This window comes from Pseudopodoces humilis, chromosome 23 (assembly GCF_049639895.1).
Source record: "Pseudopodoces humilis isolate 2021_Gansu_Grassland_sample_001 chromosome 23, ASM4963989v1, whole genome shotgun sequence".
In the NCBI taxonomy this organism is placed as follows: Eukaryota; Metazoa; Chordata; class Aves; order Passeriformes; family Paridae; genus Pseudopodoces; species Pseudopodoces humilis.
The window spans coordinates 6,015,205-6,031,305 of NC_142222.1; the positions used below are offsets into that span (position 1 = coordinate 6,015,205).

Here is a 16,101-nt window from a genome sequence, read left to right on the forward strand (position 1 = left end):
TAAATTGCTGGGGTGTGGGAAGGTTGTTTGCTCCTGTTGGAGTTTCTTCGAAGAGTGAAACTACTCACCTAGGGAGTGTGCTTGTCAAAGGAAATAATGGCAACCCCCTGCTGGTTTTGGGAATATTGAGGCTGGAGGGGGTGAAGGTGCTTGGATGATGGTGTTGGGAATTAGTCATCAGCGTGGAATTGGTTCTTGGGGAGTTGTCTTAGTTGCAGGAGTAAGCACTGCTGGTACAGCTTGGAGTGTGCTTTGTTGTGCCAGTGCTTAAACCTTTTGGAGTGTGAAAGGAAATGGGAATGCTTAGTGGAATGTGTACAGAGAAGACGGATCACTGAGGCTCTCTGATGTGAGTCTGGAAAAGTGAAATGGGTTTGTGCTTTTACAGCTCTTTTTAAAAAGTAGAAACATATATCCGGCTGAGAAGCTGGAAAAGTGCAGGGAAGAAGGAGTCAGGTCTCTGTTTCCGAGTTGTGGAAGTGAACCAGTGATAGCGTTGGTGGGGACATCCCCTCCATAACAGAACTCTAGACTTTGTGTGGGCTGTCTTGAGGAGCTGTGGGGTTTCATAATTTTTTTTGTTTAGTGGGGTGCAGTGATGCACACATCCCTTTTGCTAGATAGGAGAGAATGGGCTTTCTTCCAATATTTCTGTAATTCTTTGAGAAATCCCAAGGAGCTGTTGCACACATGCACAAAGCAGCTCTCTGATTAATCTGCTGCAAATGAGGAAATTGGTGTTTTGTCTGGGAGGGCTGCTGAGCCAGACCCTTCCTGGAAAACCCAGCATTGTCTCAGTACAGGTTCTTCTTGGGCTGGTTGACAGCACTGAAGCAGGGTGTGGAGTGTGTCTTAGTTTTGCACGTGGATGTGAGGGTGCACGAGAACTGTATTTGCAAAACATGGAGCAGGGAGGACACAGCTATGGGAAGAAACACCAATTGAGTGCTTTCTTTTAATCTTCCAGTGTGTGAAAGTCTTGGAGAGTGAGGTGAAGAGTGGGCAGGAAGGAGGGCGTAGTGTCACAAATCTGGCTTAACCCTCTGTTAATTAGTCCTGCTCTAATTGTGTCAGAGAAGAACCTCTTGCTTGTCATCACTTTGCAGTTGCCTCCTGTTCAGTCAGTAATTTCTGGGTTTGTGCCTCCTGGACAGCCAAGTGCCTTCTGCAACTTCTATTTTGTTTCTTGCAGAGCAGCTGGAGGAGCTCAACAGGGCCGTACAACCAAAACTTTGAGCTGTCTCAAGGGAGACTTTCCCTGCTGCTCACCACCCTCCGTGCTGGAGCTCACAGCACCCACCAGCTCTTGTTTGCAGACCCATAAGTGCAAGGTAACCCCTTTCTTTTGGGTGTCACAGGTTGTGGAGCATCTCTGGGTGCAGTTGGGTTTGGGGAGGGTGGCTGGCAGTGGGTGCTGGGAGTGATGGTTTCTTTACCTGCAGCAAAAGCAAAGTGTGAAACTGACTGAAATCCTGTTTGGTCTTTTCTATCTCCTTTGCTGTTGTGATACGGCAAAGTTTGTGTTTGCTCAGTTCTGAAGGACTGGGGAAAAGCTTCCCTGCTCAGGTCTGTGCTCTTGCCATCTCCCCTGGTATAAAGAAAACCACCTGCAGTTACCTCTGTGGCCACTGAACTTTGTTCTGTTTCCTGACATCAACTCTCCTGCCTCTAAAAACACAATTCGTAGAACTTGCATAATTTGCTTTCCCAATGTGATCATTTGATCCCAGTGATGAGATTACTTTGTACACATTATTGTAGAGAGTGAGTCACTAGCCCTGCATTGACAGGTGCATCTCTGCCAAGATTGCTTTTTTTATAGGCTTTGAAATTTCATAGGTCAGAACAAAAAATTACAGGCTGCTCATAATCTCTTGCTGTTTATCCCTGAGTAATCATTCAGAGTTAATTGCATGCTGCTATCACCCATGGAATCAAGAAAGACCAGAAGCCGTCTCTGGTGGCTTCTGGAGGGCCACAAGTCCAAAGAGTGGCTGAGTTTGACCCATGGTGGCAGATTATTGTAGTATTTTTGCTTAGTAATCAGCCATGTCCGTGCCTCCAGTCACTTCTTTGTAAGGAATGGAGGTATTGATTTATTTACCTTCCTTTCTTGCTGTTGAGTAGGAGGTGGTGAGGTTTGGAGTTAGACATGGGGTTGGATTTTTTCCTTGGTAAAATCTGTCTCTGGCAGTGCATGGGAAGTCTGCTGGAAAGGTTTAGCAACCAGCCTGGGGAGTTGGTAGGTCTGGCTTTTTGGTGCTGGCAAGTAAGCGTGGTTGTTTGTGAAACACATCAATTGACTCTCTTTCACGGGTCATTGCTGCATCTCCTCTCTAACTCCAAGCTTTGGAAGAGCAAGTTGATAAAATGCCTGCAAGGATTGTGCAAGTCCTGGTTGTGTAACAGGATTCAATGCATAACTGCTGGAGGTGAGAGGAGCAGCTCCTGTTACCAAGGAACAAAAAACCCCTGCATCAAGCATCCTCTCTTTGTGTTAATTTTGCTGGGGTGTTGGGGAGCTGTGGCTTTTGCACCTTGGGACCAGCCTTTCAGCCTGTGACCCCTGAGCTGTGTGATGATTTGTGGCCTGTGTCATGTTTTGGGTATGGAATTGATGTTCTGAGGTCTGCTGTGGCTGTGTGTGATTGCAGGGGGCCGGGCTGGGAAGTGGTCTGTACTTCCCAAATCATTTCAAAAAGGTGAAGTCCAGGTCAGATTGCTGACCCATGGCAGGCAGGGAGGTTTTGTAGGGTGATTGCACACCCTCCTGATAGGGCAGCCAGAGCAGGACAACTCTGCTGCTGGGGTTCCAAGAATCATGCAGTAACACCTCCATTCCCTACAGCAATGTAAGAGATGGGCTTGTAATGTCTGAAAAGCTCTTGCATTCTCAGAGGAAACTGGGCTTATAAATATAAAACGTCCTGGCTCCTTACAAACATTGCTTGGTTCTCTTGAAATAAGTAAATAAATCCCCAAAACACACTGTTCTGATCAAAAGTCTTGACAATTCCAAAAACTTTGCGAGATCTGTTTAACCCTGTCCCTCTGGTGCTCTTCCAGCTGTTGGTTTCAAGGAAAACCTCTGGACCAGCACTGGGAGGTTTTGCTGTTCAAAGTTTTTGTGGTGGAAGAAGTCAAAGTCTCTGGCTACTGACCCTATCCATAGGGCTCCTTTCCCAGTGGTGGCTGAAAGCAAAACCACAGCTTGTCACATCAACCCTCCCCAAACTCAGGCACAGGGTGAACAAACAGCCTGTGGGGAGGAGAGGAATTTCCAGCTGTGGCTGTGGCAGCACAGGGTACACCACTCACAGAAGAGGCTGCTGAAAAAATGTCATTTTCCCTGTTGATCTTAGAAAAACATCTTCAGCAGGACCTGAACTGTGCCAAGCCCATGCATGGATGGGTTGCTCCTGAGGTTTTGCAGTTGTTTGCCTGAGAGGTGCCCATGGAGTTGTTAATAAATAGAGTGGTTTAAAATGCTTGCAGCCATGTCCCTGCTCCTGAATACTGGTGCTGGCCCCCTGTTCCTCTTCCAAGCAATTCCTGAAGCGTGGTGCTCTGGATTTGTCCCTCTCTGGGAGGGGAGGCTGGAGAACAGTGTTGGTTCACAGGGGGTCAGTTACCTGCCATTCTCAGGTTTTGTTTATCCTGTAACCCTGAACTCCTGTTTTTCTGTGCTGGCTCACATTAATCTGTGAAGGAAGGTGTCCAAGTACATAAGCTGGGGAGATCCCCTTTGCTTAAAGGTTCAGAGTCAGGCTTTTATCTGGTGAAAGGAAGTGTGTGAGTTCAGTAATTCTAGCTTGCTTTAAGGCAGCTTGGCAAGTTTGAATTAATTTTTGTGTTGGATAATGCCTTAAATCTTTTGGTTCAGTGTGCTGGGCTCACTGCACAGCCCCACCTGAGCATACCCATAGCATAGATTTCCTTTCTGCCTCAGTTCTTGTTCTCTTCCTTGCGTTTGCAGCTGCTCTGCTGTCCTTGAATAAGACCCAGGGGCCAGAAATCATGCAAGTGTGACACAGTGGAAGCTCAAATATGCAGTATTTCAAGATCCAGACTGACTGATGCACACTCTGTGTCTGTCCTGTGACCAAAATAGAGGTTTTGCTGATGTCTGAACCGGTGTGTCAGGGTCTGGGTAAAAGAGACTTTTCACAGTGAGAGTAACTTTTGTTTCACAAAAGAAAAACCAACAGCTTTTGTGTTCCTTTCCCTGCTTCAGGTGCTGCTGCATCCACCTCCTCAGTTTGGATTGGGATTTCTGAGCTGGTGGAAATGTGCAGAAACACTTCCCTGGTTTTGTGTGAGGCTTTCTACCCTTCTACTTCCTTTCTACTTTCTACCCTCCTTTATTGAGCTGGTTAATGGGAAGCTGTGGGAAATATGTGGGAAGAAAGTGACAGGGAAGCTCTAGGAGTAGCAATCCTTCACACCAGGATGTGTGGTCCAAGGGAGGCTGAAGGGGCAAGGAAAGCTGTGAGGTTTCTCACTGTGCCTTCCTTCCCCAGGAGCCCAGGGGCTCACCTGTGTGATGATTCCCACCTAGAGCAGGGAGCCTGTGCAGACCAGGCCAGACAGGGCCACCTGTCTGATCTGATCTGGCCAGATCAGCATCCTCTTGTTGATGGGAAATGCAATCTCCATGTGGCACAGCTGTGAAGAAAAAGCTGATCCAAGGCAGTTGTTAAATAACCTGGATCTGAGTGCCTGCTTCCTGCTTTTTTGTTTTGGAAAGCCTGACTTTTCCTGCCAGGTCTCCTTTTACTAAAAAGGAAAGTAAAAAGAGCTCATCTCAGGCTGATGTAAACAGATTTTCTTAGTCTAATTGGTTGCGTTTCAAGGAGGAATAAGAGAAGATCTGGCTTTGCCCTGGGGGTATCACACAGTAACAAGCAGGAAGTCTTGGCTGCAGTGGGTTTCAGAGGAGACCAGGCACAGGAGCCTGGGCAGGAATGCCACCTCCACCACAGCCCTGCTCTCTCTGCTGCTGCTGCCTCTCCTCCTTCCTCCTGGGCTTGTGTCTGTGGGGCTCCTCTTCCTGACAGCCATCAGTAACCTGCCTGATGTCATTAGTGGGTGAAAGAAGAAAGCACTTAGCTGGTCACAAGACTGCATTCCTGTTTGTGGGCAAGTCTCTTCCTTCTCCTGCACTGCTGCTGCTGTGAGGAGTGGTGGGGTCTCAGTGCAACTTCCTTTTGGTGCTTCCATCTCTGTGAGCTCTCCACAAACTTTGTGGACCTGTGAGAGAGCTGTCCAGTAGTTTTCTTTTTTCCTCCCAGATGTTTCAGTTGTTTAATTTCTATTTACAGTCTCCCTGTTTTGCCATCGTGTCTAAAGCTCAGGTTGCAGATCAGTGCTGTACAAGGATTAGGAGTTTTCACTTGGTTGCTTATCGTTTATGTGTCTGTTCTGAGGTTGAATTTTGGGGCTGTGCCGTGATGCTGGTGGAAAAAATTAGTCTCTGATTTAAAACTGTGCTTTTTTAAGGCTTCTTCTCAAGGCTGATCGTGCCCCTAATCTGTGTAGTGTCACGGTCATCACAAGAGAAAGGAGCAGACAAGGTGGGAAGGGAAGCCTGGTCAGGCACACCTGCTCTGCCTTGGGAATTCAGGATGGTCCTTCCTGGCCAGAAAGAGGGGTCTGGTGGCAATGGTGACATCCCCAGCCGCACAGAGTTCCCAACACTGGAAATTGTGACAGCTGCACTTCCTCTCTGCTCCCTAACACGATGCCTGTGCTGAGTCAGGGACATGAGGGTCATTGTCACGTGGCTGCAGGGAGCACGAGTGCTCTCTCTACCAGCAGTGCCCCCTTGTCCCCTGCCCTGTGTGGCTGTGCAGGGCTTTCACTGGGAGTCTGAACTGGAGAAGGTTGGTCTGAAGGAGCTTTTTGAGTGTGTGTTGCTGTTCTATTTGCTGTTAGACTTGCATGGGTTCCTGTTTATGAGAATCTGGGAGGCAGTCCTTTGGTAAGTGCTGCTGGATGGGTTGGGTGGGCTGGTGGAGAGGGAATGGGTGCTCCAGGGCTCGAGCTGGCACCATGATGGTGTTTTGAGAAACGAGGGGGTCTCGTTGCTGCAGGGGGTGGTTTGGCTCCAAACCACTGCTTGCTGTACCTGCTGGTGTTTGGCTGAGACAGCCTGGACCTTGCTGTGGGCTGGGAAGGCTTCTCTGCCTGCACCCTGCTGAGCTCCCTTTGAATGGAGCCTGGCACCGGTGCCAGCGTGGGGCAGAGGGTGACTGGTGGTGCTGCACGTTTGTCACGCAATTCCTCTTCCACTCTGGCACTGCTGATTCTTTTCCTGCTCATATTGCAGAGCAGAGGTTCCACCTGCAGCTCCTGTGCTTATCTGCAGGTATCCAAAGGGTGCTGATGCCTGGGAGAACTCTGGGTGTTTTGATATCTCAGGGGCAGCTCTGGGGGTGCAGCTCCTGTGGCAGGGCAGGCAGTGTCTGCAGGGTGTGTGGGGATTGTGGGGATCCCTCTCTGGTGTGTTGGGCTGCAATCAGGGGCTCCTTGGTGCTGGGGATCGATTATCAGAGGTGGGAGTAGTGAGCAGCCCCAGGCTGTGCTTGCTCAGCAGTTTTCCTTCTCCTTCCCCTCTCGGTGAGGCTGACACTGCATGTCAGGGTGTGCTGATGGTGGCACAGGGCAGAGTCAAGCAGAGAACTTGGTCACTCATTTTTGGGGCAAGAGTCACAGGCTGCAGTCCTGGTCTGGGACTGGGAAGTCCAACTTGAAGATACTTGAAACTCATCACAGATATTACATTAAAAAAAAGGCTGTTTCAATCTCAAGAGAGACAAATTCCTGCCCAGGCTGCCAATTTAGCTTCAGAGCCAAGGCTTTTGGTCACTTGGAGATCCTACAATGTGACTTTCAGAAGGGGAAACCTCCCAGCCACGTTTTGTGATTGTGGTGCTGTGTCCCAGGGTGCTTTTGAGGGCATCTGATTGATGCACCATCTCTTGATGCAGTGAAGGAGAATAAATCTCTTCAGGCTGCCAACCACTTCCCTTCATCATTCCTGTCTTGTTTGTTGTAATACATAATAATATGTTTCTATATATTTTTAAGTATTTTTAACTCTGTGACCTTATAGCACCTTTAGTCTGTATGGAAATCATGGGGGATTTGAGGATGCCTGGCACTGAGTGCTTCCAGTCCTTTTTTTTTCCCAAGTGTGCATGAGAATGAGGAATACATTTCATTTAATATGAGGATGAGGTACATCTGTTTGCTAGCACAGAGATGAGCAGAGAAGGTCCCTGATGATTTAAATTATTGTGAGCTGCCATGTATCAAGCAAATTCACACATTCAGGGGCTGAGAAGCTGTGCTAAAACACAGCATTGCTTGACTGCAATCTTTCAAAATGTTGTGACTTTTCTGTGTGATGGAAATGCTCACATCTTGCTGAGACTGATGGCTTTGCTGTGTGCACAAACAGGGGTTCAGGAATTAGAGGCACAATTAAAAAAAAACCCAGGGATATGGACATCTTGCCTTACCTTGATTGAAGATGTCATAAACACTGTGGATAAACTGACTACCCTTGAAACTGTTGTCAGGGAAAGTTTTACTTCTGCATCATGAATTTCCTATCCCTTTTAAAAACCTGGTTTGATTCTACCAAGGCCCTTCCAGGAACTGCAGGATTCCCAGGACAGCTACATTTCAAGAAAGAGTCAAGTTTCTTTTCACTGGAAGTTAGTAAAGGACATGTATTTGAAAATGAGTTGCTGTGAACTTCTTGAAAATAATTGTTACAGCCAGCTAGGTGAGACTGAGATAAATTGAGAAATAATCTTCCTGTGCTGAGTGAAGCAAGTTTGATAGTTTGCAAGTTATGACAACCCTTTAAAAAAGAGAAATGAGGCCTAATTTCACATCCTTTGCCTTTCTCTTGCTATATCTAAGCAAACTTTTTCCTGAGGGTAGGGGTGTGAAGGGAGAGCAAAAAGAAGAATCTGTAGCTGGGATATAAAGCTTGAATAACCAAATATCCAGGACCAGAGGGAGCCCAGCACCAAAAATTAAAGCAGCTCTTGTGCCTTGTTCCATCACCAGGCCGTGACTGTGTTTCCTCCCAGGGTTAGAGGTCAGTGTGGAAACTTTGTGCTGTGGAGATTGTGAATGAAGAAAGGAGATCAAACCAAGCTCTGCTCCATGCACCAGAGCCACGAACCTCCTGGAATGTTCCCCTCCCTGGCTGTGGGCAGTGGGTGGGTGGCCTGGCTGCAGCTGCCGGGTTCCTCTTTGAAGCCCTGGAGAGCTGCAGCGTGGTCAAGGCAAGGAGATAGCACAGCTTCCACCCCCACATCCACCCAGGCAGCATTCCTGGGAGCTGCCTCCTCGGGGATGCCTCTTTCCAAGGCAGCACTGCTTGGGAGAGCAGGACACCTCTGCAGGCTTGAGAAAGCCAGACCCCTCTGCTCTGGGAGCTGAAGCTCTGCTGCTTCGAGCACAGTGATGAATTTTGGCTGGAGACAAAGCCCTCACCTGGCTGAGGAGAGCACAGGCTGCTTCTTGCCCTCATTCTTTGCCCACACAGGGCAGCTCATGAATATCCATGTCCGAGCTCTCTGGAGCTGGGAATTGCTGTGAGCTGGGTGCTGCTCACCACAGGCGTGTCTGCTTTGGAGCTGTCCGCATGCACTTGGTGACAAGGGAGGCTGCTGTCCCCTGTGCAAGGAGCCTTTCCCAGGGCTCAGCTGCTGCTGGGTTTGGTGCTCAGAAGAGAAAGAGCTGCAGCTCCTGCCCCAAACCAACTCAGCGTGGTCTCCATCAGCCTTGATTTTATTCGTGGCTTCCTCTGAGCAAAGGTTTGTCATTGCCTTATGTGCCTTTAGATTTTCAGGGAAAGTGAGTGAAAGACAAGCTGTTCTGAGGACAATTTTATTGACATGTCCATCACTGCCCTGTATAAGGGGAATTGTCCACCCTTGTGTAATTTGGGCAACAAAACTGCTACAGAAAAAACCAACCCACCTTGCAGAGCTGGAGATATTTACGCCTGCCTGTGTCTGAGCACTGATTCCTCCATCTCTTTGCAGAGTTGGGCTGTGCTGTGCACAGGCAGCAGTTGAGGCTCCCTAGGGATCCTGGACCACTGGCCCTTAGGGCTTCTTTGCCCTGAGATATAACAAGCAATTCTAGTGATGAGTGAGATGTCAAGAACCAAAACACCAAAACTGAAATGAAGGGCTGCCTAGCAGATTTTGGCTGAGATTGGCTGAAATTCCTACAGGACAGGTGGTGGTACAGGAGAAGAAAAGAAGAGCTTATAATTAAAATTTCTGAGCTTTCATCAGGAATAAAAGCCATAAACCAGGAACATTTTCCCCCCACCAGCATATTCCCCTGATGCTGGTTGCCAGACCAGCTCCTTGGTGATTTACTGGAATCAGATAAGGAGGAGGAGAGGGATCCTCCTGGGAGCTGTGCCTTTTTGGCAACTAAGCCCAGTTGTGGAGGCTTTAACTAACAGTTTAGTCTACAGTTGTACAGAAGTAACATCCAGCTCTTGCTTGGCTCCAAGATCCAGCGATGGAAAGCTCGTTTGCAAGGAGGGAGAACAGGGTGACCTGCCTGATGGAGAGGAATGTGCAATTTTCTTGTCTGCAGTCACATCACTCTTACTTTCCTTCCAACACCCTGCCTTGGTGTCTCCTGTGGGAACCTAACAGGAAGCTTTGCAGTAGTGTTTTAGGGCATTTTATAACGCAGTTACTTGCCAAGTTCGCCACCAAATGAAACTTCGTGTGGGGTTGAGCACTAATTGGGTTGCCAGAGTACTCTCCAAGGGTCACTGCCATGTGTCTGTGGACTTCTCTCTGTGCTCCACAGGGTGCTTTTTACAGCTGATGCCCTCTGGCACAGGGCTGTGTGTTGTCTGGAGGTGGACTTCTCTTGTGGAGGTAACAACAAGGGGTTGATCTTTGCTAAGGGCTCTCCCTCATCAGTGTTCCCTATGCATTACCTTCCCTTTTTTTTCCCAGCTCCTGAATGTATTATCACAACCTTCAACTTCAGTCACTTTTATTTCTCAGCCATGGCATGTATCCTTTCCCTCCTGCGGCACCACCACGGCTCTGAGTAACTTTTCGGGGTGCAAGTTCAAATGTCCATGGCCTTCTGGGTTGGCAGGATGCCCAAGTACAAGGAGAGAATCACTTTGCCCTTCCAAATCAAGTTTTGAGTTAATTATCTGTTTACTTGGACAGAGTGTGTCCTTGCATGTAGGGAACATAATCTTGCCATCTGGATTAGGGTCAGAGGAGTTCAGAGTTTTGGCGCAGCAATGGGAGGGAGGGATGGGTGGCTCTCCAGGGGAAGGACAGGGGCCATAGGGCTGCTTGGGTATTTGAGGGCTGGGTGTTCATCCTCCTGCTACTACAGACTCTGGGTGTGGTTGTGGGCAAGTTGCAAATTGCTTAAACTCTGCCTTGGTAAGTGGAAAGGAGTATTTCAAGGAGATGGAAGTTAAACTGGGGGAGAGCACGGGGGGGACTGGGAAGCCAAAGGCCCAGGAAGAGATGGAGAGTAAATCCAATCTGCAGTGGAGTAAATCAGAAGTATTCATTATTTGTGTTGTAAAAACCTGTTGTGGGGATGCTCACAGGAGTTGGTGCCACAGTCCTGCTCTGTGGTTCTGCAGCAGAGGGGCCAGGGCATGCTGTCACCTTGTGGGAAAGAGGGAGGAAGCCCCAGATCTGTGGGGTGACTGGAAGAGTGGGGTCATCCCCCAGTAGCACCCCAGGGCCTCTGTGGTGAGTAAGGGCTTTAGTAAAGGCTGGCCATCAGTCCCTGCTAGTGTTGCTGGGGTGTCAGTAGGAGCCTGGTTTGGCTCCTTGGCTGGAGTGCTGATGCTGCTGGCAGAGGGGAAGCAGAAATACTTCAGATGGATCAGCATGGATACAAGAGGAAGGGAAAAGCTTGGTGTGACACCTTGGGGTGCAGAAGAACCTTGCAGAGTTTTGGTGCAAGGCTTCTATCCAAAGAGTTGTTGGGTGGTCTTGTGCTCCTAAGACTAAGTGTAAAGCAAAAAGCATTTTCTGGATGTCCTTTAATGCTGTCCCATGTGGCTGCTGGTGCTCATTGTTTTTCCTTGCTCACAGTGCCTCTGACTGCCATGGGGGAACCCAGCATGGACCCAACCATCTCTGCTGCCGACAGCCCTGCACAGCAGGACTCTCTCTTCAGCATGATGGACGTGTTCCTCATCTCCCTCATCACTGGACTTTTTACCTACTGGTTCTTCTTCCGCAAGAAAAAGGAGGAAGTGCCTGACCTCCCCAAAATGCAGTCAGTGTAAGTAACAACTCTCAGGCTGCGTGGCACCAGTGGAGCTTTTCTCTCTTGCTTGTGGTGGGTTCTGGGAGGCTCTGCTGGATTGTGGGAGGTCGCTGAGGCGGCGTTTCTCTGCCCTCAGCTGCTGTGTGTTCTCACACTGCAGAAATCCTGCCGGAAGAGCCGGGCTGCAGTTCTGCCTTACCCCACCGTGTGGCCCAAACTGGGAATTGGCCTTTCCCAAGCAAGGCAGGAAAGCCTCTGGCTGTACCTGAGAACTCTTAAGGATTTAATTCTCAGTGTTTTCTGATAAAAGTCACATTTAGGTAAATCTGGAGAAAGGACCTGCTCCTAAATAGGTTTCCTATTGGAGATTTTATCTATAAAGAGATATATATAAAGGAAAGGAATAGTCCTGGGGTTTCTGGGAGATAGTTCCTGGGACAAGCTGCTTGACAGCTCCTGTTAAACTTGATTGTAAAACTCCTGTAAAACTTGATTGGCTTTTCGTGCCAGGTTACCACAGCAGTGGGAGACTGGATTTGGAGAGGGAGAGCTTTGTTCCACCCTGTCTTCTGCAAAGGGGCCAGGAATGAGCCACACAGGTGGAGATTTGGGTGCATTTCATTCCTTTCTCAGTCACGTTCTAAACATCAGTTTTCCGCTGGACTTCTTAGCTCATTCTTTGTTTCCAGCCTCTTGCAGGAGGTTGGAAAGTACATATGCTGTCTGGGAGGGTTTTAAAGGGCAGCAGTGTCCCTGGCTGTGGTACCTTGTGCAGATGGCTGCAGACACGGCTGGCAGCAGCCCAGCTGTCTGTGCCTGCCCACTCTTACCTTGGGAATGTGTTGGATTGCTGGGATGCTTTCCCTCCCATGCCTGCCAGCCAGGCCTGTGTGTGCCAGTGCCTCTGGAGATTGCAAGAATGGCTGTGCTGCTGCAGTGAGAGCTGAGCTATCAGGGGAAAGGGCACTATCCATCTGAAACTGGATCCTGGCATGGCACAGCCTGGGCTCCCGTGCTCCCTGTCCTTGTGACTGATTCCACCTACAGCCCTTCATGTGCAGCTCTTCCAGAGGCTGTGGTGACCTTGCAGAGAAGCACTGACTTCTGGTTGTGTGTTACCACCTTGTTCTGCGGCAGGGCCTCAGCACGTGGGCTTCCATCCCAGCCTGGCTGCAGGTCCTGGCTCTGAGCTGCCTCACAAGCACTTTGTTTCCTCCGTGGGGTCTGTGCTGCCTTCTCTGTCCCTGTGAGCAGTGACTGGGAGGGAACAGCTGCTCCTTGTGGGAGATGTGGATCAGCAGCACCTCCTGTTGCCAGTAACCACAGAGGTGATGTTGTTCTGCAAGTTGTCTGACACGACTGCACTTTGGAAAGTGTCAGCCGGGCAGGTGCAGATCAAGAGGAGGCTGTGAAGTGTTTTTCCCCTGTACCCTGCTGTGGTCATTGTATCAAGCTGGTCTGAGGGCAGCGTGACCCTAAAAGCCAAGGCTGTGGCTGGTGGCACATCCATCCTTCAGGACAGAGACACTGACTTCCTGCAGCTTTTGCAGTAGGATTTCATGGGATGCCTGGAACTGGGAGGAAAATGAATGGGAAAACAAGCTTGGTCAGCCTTGGGTTTCCTTTCCTCCTGTAATCCTTGAGTCTGGGCTGGAGTTTCCTTTCTCATGACCAAGCAAATCAGGATCACACTGCCTGTGGCTGGCTGGATATGGCAGGTGGGCCCCTGGCAGGCAGGGAAGCTGTCCCACACCCATGAAGGCAGAGAGGCCTCAGTGGGGACTGTCTTTGGCTGGAGTGGAGAGCCTTGACCTTTAGAGGGGTTGCATTTCTTCAGCTCATTCTCTGCAGCTCTGCCAAAGTGTCCTGAACTGCTTTATCTGATGGCACTGGGTGATGGTTTCTGTTGTGTCACTTTGGCCCCCCAGTGTCAGCCTCAGAATACTGGAGGATGAAGGTGCTGAATAACAATTCAGACACATCACAATGCTGCTGCTTTGGTGATTTGTTTGCAATGCTGAAGAGTGCAAACAGAGTCTCTGACATAAAAACAGCATCCAGCACCTCAGTGCCTCTCTGGGGTTTTTGGGAGCAGCACACCTTCATAAAACCGTGTCATCTTGGCAGGGTCTGCAAAGGAAATGCTGCTGTAGTTACTGCCCTTGATTGTGGAAGAGCAGATGTGTGGTTGAGATGCCCTGTTCTGGATGGCAGCTGGGCTGGGTTCTCTCTGCGTGGCCTGGGAATCATCACAATCTTTCCCAGCAATCCATCTTCAGGTTCAGCCACAGCTCAGAGAGGGATCAGGCTGTTGATCTTCACCCTTGAGCCAAGTGGAGCTGTTTTTCTGCCTGAAGTGCCCACAAAAGGGACAGAACCCAGCTCATGCAGTGATTTCCCACATGTGATGTGTCCCGTACCTGTGACGTGTAACACGTGTGTGTGGGCCAGGCTGGGATCCCACTGACTGAGCATTGCTTGTGTTTTGACCATTTTCAGACTTAATTAAAACCACCAGAGCAGCTCTCCCTGCAGCCTGCTCTGCAGATGTCATTATGGAGAGCAGCTCTGGACCGCCACGCAGCCACGGCCACCATGCTTCCTTGCCGGGCCATTGCTGGGGAATGCAGGAATTTATTTTTGTTCTTTGGCTGCTCTTCCTCTGCAAGTTTCTCAATCACAGATTTCTTTCCCTTCTCCTGTTCCCCCTCTGCAGACAGTCGTCCTGGGGAGATGCAGGTGGGACAGCCATTGGTATGCTGAGTGTCACCCTCTCCCTTCTCCCCCCTCTTTAACATTGTTTGGGTCAGAAACTGGCTTATCTCTATTCTGCAGCTATGCAGAAATCCATTCCCTGGTACTTGTAAGGCTTCCTGTGGCAGGAATTGCTCCAAGTCCTTAGCCTGATTAGCTCTCTGCTGCCTGTGTGTGTGAGAGAGACCATCTCTAATTTAATTTAATAGGATCCTGAGGAAAACAAACTCCTGTGAGCAGCCTCCGTAATGGCACTGCCATAGTTACCCGAAGCATTGCTCACGCAGTGTCTGGAATCGTTTCATTCAGCTACAGCATCAAGCTTTTTTTTTTGAGGTTTTTTTTTTAGTAAAAGAATATATATAAAAGCAGCTGTGATATAAACAGTTTCCAAGGGAACGAGGCTGGGGGAGGGTTTTGTGTCCCGTCCCCTGCTCCGTGCGGATGGGAGAGGGACGTGTGCTGCGGAGGATCCTGGGAGGTTTCATTCTCCACTCCTAATTCCTTTCTGCCACTGCTGCCAGATGTTGCAGTTTCTCAGGACTGTGCAGATCCACTCAGTAACTTCCAAAGCCCCACCACGAGGGTTGGGGTGGACGGGACCACTCCTGCTATGACCCGTGCCGGGACCTTTTGTGCCGGCTCTCTTCTCCTCAACAAAAGGCTGACGCTTGGTTTTAACGCCCAGGAGGAGCAGAATGGAAAGGCCTGTGTGCGTGTGGCTCCAGAGCTAAGTTAGATCCGTCCCCCCACAGCTCCCCTTGCAGATACACGGCTGCCCTGGACTCTTTGTCTGCCTCCTCCCTGCCCTGCCATGGGCTGTGTGTACTCAGCCCCGCGGGAAGAGCCGGCCGTGGCCAGGTGAGTTACTCTGTCCCATGGGCTGGTGGGGTCCTTCCAGCTCCAAATCTGGATGGAGTGGGAGCCTCCTCCCTCTGCAGCAGGAGGAGGAGGAAGGGGAGAGGCTGTGCTTGGAAGCAGGCTGCTCCAGGGGAGACCCTGCTGTTGGTGCTCGGTTTCTGGGCAGCATCCAGGCTGCGTCCTCACTTCTGGATGTATCCGTGCTTTCAGCAGGAAAGCCATGGGAACAGGAGCTTTCTGAAGCAGAGGTGTTCAGTTGGGACAGACTTGGGTATTCTTGCTGAGCTGTTGGGAGCTTCCTCCACTGTCCTTTCTTTTTCCTGAAGCCAAAGTGACAGAGAGCCCTGGGAGTTGTTTGCGCTGTGGGCTCTCACCAAGGGTGGCAGAGCTGTACGAGCCACAGACTCACTCTGACAATGGGGTTAATCCCCTTCTCTCCACCCAGCACTTCTTGAAGTGCTTGTAGCTGCTAACCTGAGCTGTGTAAGCTGTAAGAGCAGTCCTTGCTGAGGACAAACTTTCTCTTCCAAGTTTCCCTGGCAGAGCAGTGAAAATGAGTGTAGTTTCTGCCTTTGGTGCCTGTGTGTTTTCGCTGCTCAGATTTTCAGGCCACTCTGATGAAGCAATGTGTAGCCTTTTTTCCAAAGCCAGGCTCATTATTTCTTCTGTATCTGAGCCACAGCCTGTTCTCCAGCACTCCCTTCAGTGTAGGGTTGCCTCCTTTGAAAACAGACGAGCTCCATGTGCTGCTCCCTCATCTCTTCCAAAGGGAGCTTGTTGAAAGGCTCTAAAAACTTTTCTTTTTCTCCTCCTTTAAAAGTATTTTGTTTAGTAGTTAACCCAACAGTTGTTTTAATTGGATCTCATTTGCAGAGGGCAGGAATTAAAGAAGTTCACCAAGGAGCCAAAAACTAAGTAAGAGCTGTGTCTTGAGAGCTTTCCAGAGCCCCTGTCCTCACTGCAGCGTGGGCAGGGCTGGGGCTGCTCCCTTAAGATACTTGTGATATCCCAGTTCCCAACAGGGGACAAATGACAACATGGGGAGATTGTTAACTGCTGAGGGAGCCAAGCAGGAGTGTGAAGCAGCTCTCCTGGGAGCACAGCTGCCTTGGGGAGCTTTTGGGGGTCAGCTTTTCTCTTCCTTTGTGTGTGCTTTGTCTTTGTATGAGATTATTG

General features: G+C 49.6%; 1 protein-coding gene across 4 annotated transcripts in view; it reads left to right on the forward strand.

Annotated features, from left to right (window-relative positions):
- POR (cytochrome p450 oxidoreductase) overlaps positions 1-16,101 on the forward strand; it is a 28,294-nt gene that overhangs the window by 1,051 nt on the left and 11,142 nt on the right. The window contains exons 2-3 of one of the 4 annotated variants that reach the window (XM_014254958.2): positions 1,198-1,331; positions 11,133-11,325. In XM_014254958.2, coding sequence (XP_014110433.2) covers positions 11,147-11,325 — 179 coding nt within the window. In that variant the 5' untranslated portion in view covers positions 1,198-1,331; positions 11,133-11,146. Of the gene's footprint in view, positions 1-1,192; positions 1,332-5,788; positions 5,981-11,132; positions 11,326-16,101 lie in introns of those variants that run through there. The other 3 variants (XM_014254959.2, XM_014254960.2, XM_005525837.3) reach the window with 3 other exon arrangements.